Below are 15,772 nucleotides of genomic sequence, written 5' to 3' on the forward strand. Positions count from 1 at the left end.
CTGATCTTAACCATACGACAGTGTGACAGTGTAATGGTTACCATGTCATAAGATGTGACTCGTTTCTGTCATGCACTGCTGGTCTAAGTTTTGGAAAATTGCAACTTAAATGCATTAATAGATTTCATTTGATTTGCTAAAAATGTTAATGGCTCTACAATTTGGAACGCTGTAAGAGAGACTAGTTCTTTATTCACTCCCCAACAGGAGTCCCGGGAGCAGGCCTAGGAGGAGGCGGAGTTCCAGGGGGAGCAGGACAGTTACTTCCTGGTGGCGGCTATGGTGGTAAGATGTTAAATTGATATATCGGTGTATACAAAAGGAGTTTGTACAACGGAGGTGCCGGAGTCAAACCCCCAAAGTATGGTAAGATGTTTTCTTTGAAGGAGAAGTGTATAGTATTAAGAGGGGTTTGTGGAATATATTATTCATACCGTAAATATGTTTTCATTAGTATGAGCATAACTTAGAGTCTTTGTGTTTTCTTTACCTTAGAATTCTGTATATTTACAGAGAGACAGGTTTATATTTAGTCTGCTATGTTGCCCCACAAGGTTTTCATGTGAATAAACAATGTTTTGTTTTTCTGATAGTAATGTAATTGTGGTGCGATTTTCAAATTGAATAAGGAGTTCCAGGAGGTGCCGGAGCAGGGCTTGGACTAGGAGGAGCAGGAGGAGTTCCTGGCTTTGGAGCAGGATTAGGTGGACAATACTCTGCTGCCGCAAAAGCTGCTAAATACGGTACACACGGAAATATCACACATTCAGAGACATTCAGTAGTGTAAAACTAAAACAGACAGCATATGTAGCATTTATGATCATTTTCATTTAGTTTCTCACTTACTGTATTTTATCCTACTTATTAGATTTTACTGTCTTAACTAATCACGTAACCTGCTTTTCCGTTAATTAGGAGTTGCAACAGGCACTGGGGCAGGTTTGGGAACAGGAGGATTGGGCGGGACAGGAGGAGCAGGAGCAGTTCCTGGTTTTGTTCCAGGAGGTGGACAATACTATGCTGCTGCAAAAGCTGCTAAATACGGTATCTTAAACAACCACATCAATATCACACATTCAGTAATGTATAACATGACTTTTCGGTTGTTATAAATCTATTCATCATATCTTACTTAGATTTAATTCATTAGTGCGTAAACTTCACATTTATACTAATTTCCTTGTGTACAAGCAGATTTTAGTAGGTAAAGCATACTTTTAAGGTATTGTGTAATTGATTCAATTTGCTCTTCCTTCATTTCCCTCACCAGGTGCTACAGGTGGACTAGGAGGGACAGGAGGAACTGGAGTTGTACCAGGAGGAGTTGTACCAGGAGGAGTTGTACCAGGAGGAGTTGTACAGGGAGGGGTTGGCGCTGAAGGTACAGCATGTGCAGTGTATGAAAATACAGTAGAAGTACCATTATTTGTCATCATACAAATACATTGATGGTTGTGTATTTTTATGCAGGATATCCGGGAGGTGTGAAACCAGCAAAATATGGTGAGAACCTGGAAACTCTTATAATCATTTAGTCATGTTATACTAATAAAAAAGGTCCATTTCCTAAATCACTTGCTGGTAAACGTATAGCAAGTGAGCCCATAACGGATTCCCTCTAGCTCCAGCTCTTCCTGGGGATTCCAAGGCTTTCCTGGGCCTGATGGGATATGAAGTGTATTTGGGGTCTCCTCCCACTGGAACATCTTCACAGGAGGTGTCCAGGATGTATTCTTATCAGATGCCTGGTTGACCTCAGCCAGGCAAAGAAGCAACGGTTCCTCTCTGAGCTCTTTTGGGATTTCTGAGCTCCTAATCTTGTCTAATGATGAACCCAGCCACTCTGTTACATTAAAGACCTGAGAGACATTATTGTTAGAAGTTCAGTTGGAGACAAACTTTCACAAAAGCTCTGCTGACCTTCATGTGTGCCTCCTGCAGGAGACATCACTGGAGTAGGACTTGGTGTACCAGGAGCCACTCCAGGTTCAGCTATCGGTGGCGGCGCGGATGGTTCTGCTGTTTTGGTGCCAGGTAAAGCTTAGAATTCAGTTTCTTATTTTCTAAGATGAGCATTTTTATACATTTTTGAATCATCTTTTTTCTTTTACAGTAAAGGATGTAGGTCCTGCTGGAACTCCTCAACCAGGTGCAGTTAAAAGAAAGTTCCTAACACATTTATTGTAAACACATTTACACATGTATGTTTTTGTTCCAGTAGCGATGTAGTATAAAGCATATTGGAAGGAAAGTGCCTTTTCCATTTATATTTAACAATTGCAATCACCCATTACTGCACCAGCACTGTACCGTCATTTATCATTTTTCACCCATTTCCTGCCCATAAAACATGTTCACTCTATTGCTAGTGCTACCAGCTATTTACCTGCTCTAGCTGAAAACCTCCCAGCTGTGGCAGTATCACAGTCCACCTCACAGCTTCAGCCTTTTCTCGTCTCTCTTGCGCCTGTTTTGTTGTACAATGGATGAAACTGGAACCTGTTGTCTTTTGGCAGAGCCCACGCCTATTGCCACAATCGGCAAGACCACAGAGGTCCCACGGCCCAGTAAGACTTGCTGTTTGCATGAAGCCTTTGACCATGAAGTGAAATCTGTGGTATTTAATATATATACCGGTATATCAACTCAGCCGCTCTTATGTAGTATGGGACTATCTCCTCCGTTTTTGTGAATGTAATTGTTTCTCCCAAAATAGAAAGAATCTTCCTGTTATTAATAAGTGTTAATAAGTGTTTATTCAGATAATTGATTTAAGCAGCATTCATCCATATTTGTCTCCATGTATTTAATTATACAATATGATACTCATACATTTTCAGATTGTTACAGAGAATGTAATGATGGTTGTAAAAACGAAGTGATATGCTGCTTCATTTGGGGACTCTAACTATGATATCACTTATTTTAGCATTACACATGATCTATGAATTTGAATACATTCAAATTAATTTGGTGAGTAACTTTGCCACCGGATTTCTAGTGCTGGAAGGGAGGTTGATTTGACCTGTCTGGTCCCTGTACCCATGTTGTTGCCACAGGTTGTCTCTTTATTTTAGCAGTAGGCTACTTGTCTTGTGCTCTGCTTTTCTTCTGAATAACACTAACACCTCTTTTTAGATTACGTTCATTCAAATAATAGCTGTTATTTGTAATGAATGCAATTATTAATTCATTGGAATTAAATGTTCCTACATTTTATTGCTCTTAAATGTTTGTTTTAAGATATTGGATGTTTGCACTTTTTGTTAAGTGTTAAAGTTCCAGTTCTATAGCGGGGTATTTTTGTGATTTTTAGTTTCAGGGTTTCAATTTATTTAAACCACTGCTGTGATGATAATGTGACATTTGATCTACAGTTTTATGTATTTATGTATGTATATTAACTTTAAATCCTCTGCTATAGAATACTACCTTTCAGTACATTGTTGTCTTGACACTTTCTCCTCATGTGAAATCTTTGTTTTATATTATTTTGAGAGAAGAATGTTCCTGTTTGTTTTTTCTTGTCCCTCCCTTTTGTAGAATTGTATTCTGTTTTATAGTTTCATTACGGTGGCCCTGAGAATTCAACTCACTCCAAATTGAGAAAACATGTGCAAATGAAAAAACATTTTCACCAACTTAACATAGATTTAACAATTATTTCCATACAGTCACACATTGGTATTCATATATGAGTTCAGTGAAAAATTATAAATCTAAAGTGAACAAAGAGCCAATTCTAACAATTATTACGAACATGTTTAAGATAAGATAATCCTTTATTTTAGCATTTATCTTTTAGTCTGTTAAGTAGATGAAGATGTTTTTTCCTGCAGTGTGTTGAGCTCTCAGGACCATCGTATTTCATCATTAATAGCAACTGTGTATAATTTATTTAATTCTATTAATGTAACAGACTTATTGTCATTTATGTAGCACACCAAACAGACAAAATAATTCAATTTCACATAAACAAAGATAACTTGACTGACTTTGCTTTCTTCTTCTCTTTGTGCTTCGTACTCTTGTGGTGGATGTGTGAAAACAGGCGGTAGGTTCAAAATAAATGCATATTTTTCTACTTAATTTAATTCTGGAGTATGTTTTAACCTGTTTTTAATGTATTTTTATTACTGGTTGTTTTGACAGTTTCTGGTGGAATTATTCAGCCTAGTGGTAAGTTGTTAATAAACATTTTTCTTAAATAAATGATTGTTCTGAATATACTATATACTGTATACCATACAGCTTAACTTGATGATACTTTTTGTCATTTCACAGCTGGTACAAGTGTTGGTAAATATGTTTAAATAAATACTCATATAAGTCTCCAAAGAATACTCAACAATATATTATTTTGCATAGCTTGTAATCAAATATGAGATGTAATCAAGACCTTATGTATTTATATGTCACAGGTGGAACAGGTGTTGCAGTGCCCTCTGGTGGTAAGAGCTCTTTTCTTTGTGCACATGCATGGATAGTGAGCCATTTATCAATTTACAATATTCTGTTGAATTTGTACCAAATGTCGTGTTTTACTCTGAGATGTATTGCTCTCTCTTTGTCAGTTAACATGAGTTATGTAACTCTGCCTTTGTTTTAGTTGGTCCAACAGGCCAAGGACAGCCTGGTAAGTGTAAACAATCTCTGGTTGTATTTACTTGTATAACAATATAAGAGTAAAGTCATGCTATGATAACAATTAACGTTCTTTTACCGTACAAGTTCTGCATCATCCCCAGTTTTTGGCTCTCTTTGTGTTGTGTTTTTTTGTCTTCTGGCTTTGTATTGTATTTTAAGTAGTTCAGAGATTTTGTAGGTAGTTCATGTATTAGTCTTTTCTCTCCTCCAGTTGCAACTCCAGTCCAACAACCTGGAGGTGGGCCAATATTTATACTTTTATTCAATCATTTTATATTTTGTTATTTTTAGCCCTCAAGCCATAACTTGTGATTGAAACTTATTACACTAAAATCACTAATACAGGTGCTTAAGACACAACGACCAAACCCCTTTAACTCATGTACCAAACTAACCCTTAACCTGCTCAAATATACTACATTTCCGGCTTTACACTCAGATTGCAGGTTTAAACCACACTTTTTTCAAAGCGCTACAGACTATACTAATAACATAACATTTAGCACAAACTTCATCAATCAAATCTCTTGTGTTCGCATGGAGCGCCCTGCTATTCACAGTATCGGTCATCTGACTGTTTTTTTATATTATGGTATCTTTGTGTACCTATGTTTGAGTAAAAAAACATACAAAGAGATTACAACAAATACAAAAGACCAGTCCCCGATAAGGCAATCTAACTAGCATTTTACATACCTTCATAGTAGTGTTTAGACAGAGGAGCGTTCGAGTGGTTCAAAAGACACATATCTGGTTATATGTGTCTTTTGACTTTGCATTGCTTTGAATGCAGTTTCATTTTGCAAGAGATTTATGGAGTTTCTACTTTTATGTGTGTTTTTAGATTTGTGTGTAGAGTTGTAAGAATTTGAGGTATGCTTTAAAAAAAAGTTTCAGAAAACAATTAAGAAAAACTGCAATTCATCCATCCGACCACATGATGGAGACAAAGACGGATACAACAGCTACAGTCATTAGTCTCCGCAGTATTGATTAATATACTAAACACTGCCGTTTTCAGGGGTTGGCGTCGGGACTGGTGGCAAAGCACCTAAACCATTCCTTCCAGGTAAAGTTGGCTAATAAACCATTATTCAGAGTAGCTTTGAATAATAATGTATATGTTTCAACATAAATATACATAAATATGAACTTTACCTAAATAACTGTATTTTGTATGTATGTATTCTGTATTTATTCCAGCAAAATGAGGATACAGTGTCTGTAAAAAAAAATTAAAAACAAAAAACAAATAGGCTTTACAGACATGCTTCTTTCCACAGACTATGATGCTATAATCCTAAAACTCTATTTATACCCTTTCATCTGTATGAGATTACTATGAAAATAAAGACTAAAAAATAAAAATAAATAAACCAAATAATAAATAAATTAAAGCCAAATTATTTGGGGGAGCTTGGGAACAATTCAGGGTAGCACCAGCCCCCCTAAGATAGGCCTAACAACGTCACTGCCATGAGGATAATGTCCCTCATCTACTGCATGTGACTGCAGCAGACAAAGAGCACGGTTGTGTGACTGAATGTTATCTGTTAAATAATGCATCATATGAACCTAATTTGTCCCAGAAGGTGCTGATCTCGTGTGCGACTTCTACATGCAACCCAGAGTTTGCAAACATCCACCCACATTCATCCATCCAGATTTGTATAATTCCTAGATGTATTTATGTTGATGTCATGATTTCAGAATGAAAACTCCCTAATGAGGTTATCAATACACTTTTTATGATCCAAGTTGATATTATAGATCACACTTTTACACACTATTTACCTGCTTAGTGTGTGCATTCAGTCTAGAATCGATGTAATGCTGGTTTATATGTTAGAAAAAGCTGCATCAGGACTTTCTCTACACAATTACACCTCCAACAGACTGAACAGTCATCAGTTTTATGCATCTGCAGGTTTGCACTTTTATTTTCGCTGTTTTGCACTATTTTACCTGTGATGGACTCGAGACCTTTCTTCTGCATTTCATTTAGTCCGACTCAATCAGTCAAACATCAAGATAAATGTTACTGTCCCTTTGAGGGAACTTTGGTTGGCTGCAGGAGCATTCATTTTGACCAAAAAAACAACTAAGTAACATTGATTGTTGCTGTTAAAAACATACAGCATGGCGTAAAATACATGTTAAAAGATTGGACACTATCAAGTTAAAGTAACAATACATATTGCATACTGTGACCTTTATACCGATTATTCCTCTTTTCTTTATGGTTCATCTCAGTTTTCCAAGTTATGCAATGTTTAAATAACACTTTTATACAACTTTAACCAGTGCATTGTTTTCTTTTTAAAAAAGTAATTGAAGCTAATTTAATAGTAAGCTGTAGCTGCAGAGGATGAAGCCATCATGAACGATTTGAAATGGGGAATCTTCTGTTAAAACACTTTTACTGCATAGGTGCAGGAGCAGGTGTGTTTCCAGCGGCCGGAGGTGGATATCCTTATGGTGGAACCTATGGAGGCAAGTTCCCGACATTTTAATTTAAATTGAAGTGACTATTACTTCTATTCTTTCTGTGCTTCGCTTTCTCATGGTGCTGGTACCATAGCATGAGCTGTTTCCATGTCAACACTCATACATTGTTGTGTTGTGTTTTTGGTAGCTGTGGGAGGAGGAGGAGCAGGAATTCCACTGGCAGCAGGAGGTTATCAAGGTCAGAAAGCAACTACATTTCATTTAACATATAAAATATACATAACTTGTGAACCCCAGGAACATGAGACACAGGTATTAGTTAGTGGGGAAACAAAGCTATGTTTTGTTGTTTTAATTATGGCCATTTCTTGGATGAACCGTCCCCCCGACACAAACTGTAGGAGCTGAGTTGACCAACCAGACAATAATGCTACTTTTCTGTGTCATCATGATTCAGGGGGATACAGGCCATATCAACATGGTTATGGCCAGGGTATGTATAAGAGGAGAGGAGCCTGACAGCACTACTGCACAATGTTCCCCCGACAGTAATAATAAAAAATGTTCTGCTCAGTGCTGAAAATGACAGTTGGTCAGGAGATGCCATCGCAGTGCACTTCCTGTGCAGGAAACTGGCCAACATGCTGATAAGTTTCTGTTCGGGTCATAGCGCCAGGAAGGAGAAGCCAGCTGGATCCTTTGATGAAGGAAATCAACTGGTGTTTTAGTGGAGGCAGTATTTCTAGCTGGCTCGCTATCCTGTACGGAACACCTATGGGTGAACCATGTAGGAGTCTTAATCACCACGTCTAAGCCACTTTTCTTTCTCTTGTGACAGGTGGGTTGACGTATCCCTCTGCAGTTGGACTGGGAGGAGCTGGTGCTGGAGCTAAACCCCCCAAACCAGGTCGTGTAACAGACCACTTACTGTTTCAGCACATGGAACCATGATGTATATGTGTGGGGCAGATGTTGGCAAACACTGTTCATGACAACGCATACTATATGTATTTGTACTCAAAAGTCCCCCTGCTACCCCCTAAGATTTCTACAGAATCCAGCTCCACCTAAGGCAGCAATCCCTGCAGAGTTACAGAACCGTTAGGAGTTTGTAAAGGGAGCAAGTCAACAACACATTTCCTGAGGAAGACTCATTACTGTTAGTAGTAATGTGTGCAACATCAAAGTGTGACTGTTTGTAGATAACACAAACCCCTGGAGAGTCTGTTCTGAATTACAAGAGGTTGTTGGATTAGGTTGTTACTGCTAAACGTTACTTGAACGGGAGATATGACGACAGTTCTATATAAACTGATGATAGTCCTACTCACTACACACGAAAAAATCACATGTACAAACACATTGTCATGATTAGTTTATGTGCTTTCCATTTGAACAGGCTACGGCAATCTTGGAGCTGGCGGCCTGTATCAGCCAGGTGAGGAACCCTTATCTCCTGTGTTGTAGGTAATAGTGGGTTAATGTGGCACACATTTCACTTCAACTGTCCACAAGCAGGTGGCAACATCCAGTTCTGTAAGTGAAGCCAAGGCTGAAATCCCTTAAACTTGCATTCTCTCTACTGTCCATCAGAGGGCGACTCCTCTGGTTGCACATGAAGTTCGATTACATTGAAGAAAATGACCCTCCTTCTCACTTGTTGCCTCAGTTGCTAATATTACTTTAACACTAACGTATGAAGTCTACTTCAAATTATGGAAGCTAATTCCGTCGCTCCTCCCCCAGTCCAAATATGGTCACTTCGGTTCACTGGTTGCAAAAATCCGTGACAGCGATGGCCTAAATGCCGAATTCAAGTCTTCAAAACCGAAGTCCACAAACCAGTAGGTGATGTCACGATGACTACGTCCACTAATTATACATGGTCTATGTGCACAAAATACTTTACACTTTGTACAGTGTAGCCTCCTCCTCCTGCTGCTCCACCTCCTGCTGCTCCTCTGCCCATCAGTGACGGATGAGTGTAATCATACAGCAGCAGCCTCCTCTCACTGCCCCATCGATACTATACAGGCTCATCATTAAAGCTCATGGCCCTAATCCTTCTCCCAGTGGCCAGAGAGATATTCGTCTGTGAAATGCTTCCACAGATGGTTTAATAACTTTCCTCATTTGCCAGTAGAGCAGAGCGCTCTGCCAAATGGTGAATAATTATTGGCTTCTTGAAAAATAGGTCAGCTTGTCATATTCACATTACGTACTGTATGTATGACACAAGTTGTTACTAGGTTTTTTATTTTCGATTTACCCGATGATGTTTTAATGCTACTAGTTTTTCTGACATCACCAATTGTCATATTGGATGATCCGACTCATATTGTCAGTGAATACACTGATATTTTTGTTTCAATGATTCGCCGTGGTAACTCCTTTTCATTTTTACAGGCGTGGCTCCTGGTTTTGGAGGAGGTTACCCCCAACAGTACTACCAAGGTACTAGTGCTGCTCCCCATGCATGTATGTGTGTGTGTTGAAACTCTTAGCTGCTGACTAATCCTCTCTGCTGATGGGCCGAAACGGAGATGGAGACGGTATACAGCAAACATTCTATGGGTGTTGGTGGTAAGAGGCATTCTGGGTGGTGACCTTTGAGGGCCGTGGGTTGTGTGATAAATCATTGGAAAGGACCCTCAGACGACAGGATAGGCTCATTAATCTTAACGGAGGTGAAGGCAGAGGAAGCAGACAGTAGAGAGATGCTGCGCGTGTGTTTAGAAGAGCAGTTTGTGAGAGTGTATTTCTTTTAAAGGAAAATCATCTGTACTTTCTGCCCCTTGAAAGCACCCGTTACCTGTTATACCTTCAGTCTAGTTACTGAAACATTTAGCCAAACTTCCTCCACTTAGACGAGGATTTAGAGGTGATTCTTTAACTTTTCGTCCTTGTTTCCGGATCAGGAGGCGTATTAATGCCCAGCTGCCAACAGCCAGGTAACACAGCTGGATGGATGAAAGGACAGGAAAAGTGTCCCATCGGTTCCCCTTTAGAGCTAAGAGCATAATAATGAAAGAGAGAGGAGGACTACTGCAGAATGACGGGAAATGTTACCATATTTATATATAATATAAGATTCTTCTCATCCAATTAAGGACACCACATGTTGAAAATATTAGGTTTTGGCTCATCAGTCCCGTATCTTTGACGTCTTATCTTGTCGCCCTTCTCTCCTTCACGTCACTTTCACCCAAGCACGATGCAACTTCCCTTTCTGACGTATTTCCATTTTGCTAGCTGGTCTACAGGAGTGAGATTGCAACATTAATTAATATCGGATTCAATTTGAAAAGTCCTGAATTTATATGAACACATAGTCTTTTGATTATAGAATTCATTCATATACACTTGACTTCTTCAGATCATGCGAAAATAAAGGGCTTTTCACTTTTAACGTCATTGTATTTCTAATATCTCACACTCAACACATGGGAGGAATTAAATGGTGTTGTCCCCCATTTACTACATTAGAAGAAAGTTTTGTCTGTGCCAGAGCTCACGTCATTCAAATTTCAGCAGCTTAAATGGGCGAAACCACAAGTGACCAAGATTAGTTTTCTGTGTTTTTTAAAAGCAAAGGACAGGATCACTGTGTGTGCAAGTCTGGTGGATTGAACACACCGGGAGCATCTTTGGATCAGATGGCTCAGCGGATCTAATTGCCTCCCATGTGATCTACTGCTAATGCTAACAGTTTTTCCTCACCACATCCTGGCGTATATCAAAAACTCTGAGAGATCCAAAGTGGTTTCATCGTAGCATCAGTCTAATGGCACCATCTTCTCTCTCATTTGTCTTGGGTGTTGTCTAGGTGGATATGTACCAGCCCCACTGACTCCCCAACAAGGTAACACTCACCTCCTCATAGCTCTCCTTTCACCCAAAAACACCACGTTAGGAGGTGACGATAAGCCGTTTCAGTCTTCAACCCATTTTCCAATTTCTCTCTCCGCTCTTTGGCAACACGTCAGATTATTTGGATGAGATTGGAAAAAGGTGAGCTGGTACTGCGTGTGCTTGTCTGTGCAGATGGCGCAGCATAAGCAGAACACTGAACTCAGGATAATCTGCATTTTTTTCCTGAACATCTGAGATTATCGAGGGATTATTTCAAGGAAAAACATCTGGTTTCTTAGATAACTAAAGTTACCGGTTTGATCTCTAAGAGGATCTGAGGCACCGACGGCTTTCAAGGACGTGTGAATGTGAGCCTGAATGGTGGTCTGCATCCTGTATGTGTCCAGTCCATCGGTATCTGTTTCTTTTTCATACATCACTGACTTATTAACAGTGTTGAACATCCAACATACATTGTGTGAGTTGCTCTCGGGCTTCCACCTCCATCAATAAGTCCATATGTCATTTTGTTCGGTTCAGTGGGAGTGAACATCCATAAGTCTTCTGTCTTTAGCGTATAAGAGCTTCTCCGGGGGGCTGGTGATACAGTTTAATTACTGGATGGATGCTGACGTTAAACGCCGCACTTCCACCGGTGGTAAACTTCACTCAGCCATACCGGGAAAGCGAGGCGACTGTTTGGAAGTCATTAAAAATGTATATAGATTTAGGGCATTTTGATTAAAGTGAATAACTGATTTGTTTGTTCTTTTTGTTGTTTTGCAGCCAAAGCAGCCAAGTACGGTCCATTGCAGGGCTTCCTTGGTGGTGCAGGAGCAGGCGGAGTCTACAGAGGTGAAAGACTTTGACTAACTCCACCACACAACACATGCAGGAAGTAAAATCATCAGACTAAACCTGAATCCTGATGTCCGTTGCTGCAGGTGGAGTTGCAGGATGCCAGGGCAAATTCTGCGGGAGGAGAAAGTAGAGGATCTCTTGAGATCTGGAGTGACCTCACGACCCCCATGGTGCTACTGCATGATCTAGAATGTACATTTTATATGGAATCAAGCCCCGTTTGAAAACATGTAAAGTTGTGTTTTCATTTTACTTACTTGAGTCCGTCAATGTCTGTTTTCATACAAACCCACCGACCCAGAATTTTGTACACACTCCGATGTGACGTATGTTATTGATGCTGCCTTTAATCGGCTTTAACTCCACGTACTGCACCAGCCCACTTAAAAACATAAACGGTGTGTTTGCGTCTGTGTGTTGTTCTCGTGCATGAGTGTGTGTGTGTGTGTGTGTGTGTGTGTGTGTGTGTGTGTGTGTGTTTTGTGCAAAAGACTGACTGAACCATCGGCTGTCAATGTGACCTATGATTGATCTCTCTTTTGGCTTTAATCCTAAAGCCAGATGAACTGTCCTCGGCGTCGCAGCCCACACTGTCGCACCTCGCTGTGCAGAGCTTGTCGTCTCTCTGACATGTCAGAGGGGTTGGTTTGGTCGAGGCTCATCCCAAAAAAAACGCAAAGAAAAAAAAAATCGGGCCAATCTCGTCGTCGTCTCTGGCTCCCCGTCTTCTCTGCTGCTATTTTTAGACCTGCTGGGTACAAAGCAGCGGGAACTGGGGCTCCGGCCAACCCATCTGCTCTCAGTAACTTTGCTGAATCTAGTTGCTATGGAGTTCAATTTCCTCCGCATTTTTAATGTTGCCAAACTTGCGATGTATGAAGAGCAGGCTCTGCTCTGAGGAACGACATGCTGAAGACAATCAAAAAAAAAAGTGTGGGAAAGCAATGTTGCCTTTTACTTCCTATTAGATGAAAATGTAACTGAGATACTTGTCTGGCATGTACATTATGTATGTGTGAATGTTTAAATGTGTCTGGAATGGAGCGTTTTTAGTCCGCTTTGAATGTTTAGTCTCATTGAAGCAGTTATTTACACTTATGTAACTTGTCATTAAGGGATTATGCATTATTTTTTTCAACATGCTTTGACTCATAGCTTTATTGTTATCAGGAATGTGTGAACATCAAACGAGAACGATCCTTTGCTTTTGCATTTATTCACTGTTTAGAATTGTACTACAGAATATGACTTTGTTTAATGGGAGAGCCGAAGTGTTAATGTGAGGCATAAGCTCCCATTGTTCTTCATTTACTTGAGCTGCTTTTAAAAAAGGCTTACTGACCAAAGGTTCATGAGCGCTGTTGCCAAGTGACCCCATATCTTTATGTAATTGTGTACTGTATTTTCTACTAATTGATATTCGCTGGTTTCGGCTCTTTCACTCGGTGCTGTGTAAGAAATGTCTTTGAGCCTCGCTGGGTCAGACCTTGTCTACTGTGCCGTGGGATGCTCTTCATCTTTATTTAAAACTGTTTTTTATAAGGAGGAACAGTGTGGTTTTGCACTTTTTATATTTCCACGACACACATGACTTGTTACCAGTGAATCCAGCATTCATTTGCTTCATTAAACAACAAAATAAAATGTGTTAATAGATCTGGTGTCTTTTCCATTTGTTTACATTTTACTTGAGGAGTGCATTCCAGCGCCCGCGGTTTGACCTGTGAGCCGATGAAAACCACCTGGCTAACTCTGTGATGGTTGCTGTGAGCCACAAACCACACGCCGATAATATCTCACGTTCTGGTCTTGCGTCTGAGATTTGCCAAATCTTTTACAGTCAATCAGGGAGCATCAGATTTAGTGCATTTTAAAAACTGATATGTGAATGAGTTGGCAGAGCTTGGTTCAGATGACAACAAACAGATTTAGGGCATCTAGCCTCAGCAGTGACGAGACTGACTGTTCTTGTTGTGCCAGATGGAAATAATGAACTCACATTCTCTGTAGATCTCCTGGGAGAACCACTGACTTATGATCTGCATCCTGCCGAGGTATAGCAGAAGTATCCCACTGAAATACTATGGTGTCACTGTAGAACGGCAGTATAACACTACAATAACGTAATGTGCTGGTGCAGTATATATAACAAGAAAGTAACTTTGTGGGACTCAACTGATGAAATAGAGACAGTCTAGTTTACTAGTTTTTAAAAGAAACATGAACTTTTTCCCTTTCCCTCCATGTTTACTGAATTGTGTGCGTAACTGTAGACAATCTCACATTTGTATATGTTCAGCTTCACGCTGAAAGATTCAACTTATTTCACATTTCAACTACTTTCAGTGCACATTGAAGGACTTCAGCAGGAAGTTCAACTAAATTGACCAGTTTTTGATATGTATTCTAACATCTCATCTAATTTAATCTTTTACCGTTTAATTTCAAAAGCAAATTGGGGGGAAAACACATTTTACATTGTTTCAAAACGTTTTTATTGTGCTGCCCTATTCTAGTTTAAAAGTTAAGACAGCCGTCAAATAAATAGGGGCTCAGTGATGATGTAGTTACTTGGTAATTGCCAAAGCCACACATTGGTATTTGCTGCACTGTGTTGCTCCTCTCCTCTCCCCCTGAAGAAAGAAGATGCATTGATTAAAGCAGGCTGCCGCTGGTTGGCCGGCTCCTGTCGTCTCTGCCCTCTCATTGGTCGGCAGCCCTCTTGAATGAAGCGCCGCAGCAGCGTGCAGCCATCAGGCAGCCGGAGGAGGAAGCTGAGCGGGACGCCGCAGGGAGGGACCGACACACAGCAACACACGAGCCGGGCGGGCTGCGGCGGCGGTGGTGGTGGTCTGACACCGGTTATCTGTCGACCAGAGGCGGCTGGCTCTCTCCCGGAGCTCGGTGTCGGAGAGTGAATGAGGTTGATGCTGCTCTGCTGCACCTGGAAGGACGAACGCATGGGAGAGGAGGAAGGTAAGGAGCCGCATGCAGCGGCGGCGGGGCGGGAGATGCAGACGCAGCGGGACGGACACTGCACGTTAAGCTTGGCGCTATTTCACCTACTTTTTGGGTGGCGCTTTTTTGTCAGGCGCACACAGAGACGGTGCAGCGTCCACGGGGAGCGTCAGGCTGTGTGACCACGAAGCCATGTTTCCTCTCCGAGCTGATGCATGTTCGGATGCAGCCTCCTCAGGCCGTGAACACTAGGATAGACCGCGGGGAGATGGATGCATGCATGCTTCTTGTAAACAGGGTATTACATTAACCAAATAAAACGAGATCTCTGCTGGGCGATGCATGCACTAGTACACAGATGTATAAGGCGCAGCTTGATTCTGGTCTTCATCAACATCCTCTAAAAGCTTCTGCAAGTTGAACTTAACTGAACATTATATCAGGTGGTCAGTTGGTGCATCAAAGCCCTTCCCTCAGCCATCTCCCTCTGCTATACAGTTACTGTTGGACATCAGGAGGATGACAAACTAATACATCATTCTAAGGAACATTTACTGGAGAGGAATCAAACAAGCACCACACAATGCTTTAAGATGTGAGATGATTAACAGATGAGTCAACTGTTATATATATTCATCCCACACTAATATAAGTAATGCTCACCATTACACAAAGTTTGATGATTTAGTCGTAAATACTTAACTTCTTCTGGAGTTTAAAACCAATCAAGTGGAAGGAAATTATGCTTGTAGTTTGTTTTTGTAGTTTATTTTGTATCACTTTGAATATTTGGTGAATACCTGCATTAAGATGTGACGTCCATTTCGATATATATTTAAGGCTGAACTGCAGCTGTCAGTCAGAGTCGCTGATCTTGACCTTTTTTTTAATGTGATGGCTCACTTTGCAGTTGCTGCAGGACTTTCTGTGAGATAGAGTTGTCAGGGTGCGACTCAGTCCTACACTAAGGAATGCAGCACAGGGTGTGTGTGAGACTGCAGGTGT

General features: G+C 40.5%; 3 protein-coding genes across 41 annotated transcripts in view; all 3 read left to right on the plus strand.

The window, feature by feature from the left end:
- elna (elastin a) overlaps positions 1 to 2,715 on the plus strand; it is a 38,785-nt gene extending 36,070 nt beyond the window's left edge. For 38 of the 39 annotated variants that reach the window (XM_084019009.1, XM_084019010.1, XM_084019003.1 and 35 more), the window contains 8 exons: positions 208 to 285; positions 630 to 743; positions 917 to 1,045; positions 1,272 to 1,382; positions 1,472 to 1,504; positions 1,943 to 2,035; positions 2,115 to 2,150; positions 2,518 to 2,708. In XM_084019009.1, the coding sequence (XP_083875135.1) occupies positions 208 to 285; positions 630 to 743; positions 917 to 1,045; positions 1,272 to 1,382; positions 1,472 to 1,504; positions 1,943 to 2,035; positions 2,115 to 2,150; positions 2,518 to 2,693 (770 nt within the window). In that variant the 3' untranslated portion in view covers positions 2,694 to 2,708. Of the gene's footprint in view, positions 1 to 207; positions 286 to 629; positions 744 to 916; positions 1,046 to 1,271; positions 1,383 to 1,471; positions 1,505 to 1,942; positions 2,036 to 2,114; positions 2,151 to 2,517 lie in introns of all 39 variants that reach the window. The other variant, XM_084019033.1, reaches the window with a different exon arrangement.
- Positions 2,716 to 4,134: 1,419 nt separating this feature from the next.
- Positions 4,135 to 13,465, plus strand: LOC311019529 (uncharacterized protein; the record flags this gene model as incomplete). Its single annotated transcript, XM_084019047.1, has 15 exons — positions 4,135 to 4,180; positions 4,286 to 4,300; positions 4,423 to 4,452; positions 4,611 to 4,637; positions 4,860 to 4,886; positions 5,670 to 5,717; positions 7,079 to 7,141; positions 7,284 to 7,334; positions 7,554 to 7,589; positions 7,935 to 8,003; positions 8,496 to 8,534; positions 9,503 to 9,550; positions 10,923 to 10,958; positions 11,735 to 11,803; positions 11,893 to 13,465. Coding segments are annotated over 15 exons (651 nt in total), but the record flags the coding sequence as incomplete, so codon positions are not given.
- Positions 13,466 to 14,593: 1,128 nt separating this feature from the next.
- The window catches only part of LOC311020396 (LIM domain kinase 1-like), a 37,992-nt gene continuing 36,813 nt past the window's right edge, over positions 14,594 to 15,772 (plus strand). Inside the window, exon 1 of the mRNA XM_084020415.1 lies at positions 14,594 to 14,785. Coding sequence (XP_083876541.1) covers positions 14,728 to 14,785 — 58 coding nt within the window. The 5' untranslated portion in view covers positions 14,594 to 14,727. The remainder of the gene's footprint in view (positions 14,786 to 15,772) is intronic.

This window comes from Eutrigla gurnardus, assembly GCF_963514095.1.
Source record: "Eutrigla gurnardus genome assembly, chromosome: 10".
Lineage (NCBI taxonomy): Eukaryota > Metazoa > Chordata > Actinopteri > Perciformes > Triglidae > Eutrigla > Eutrigla gurnardus.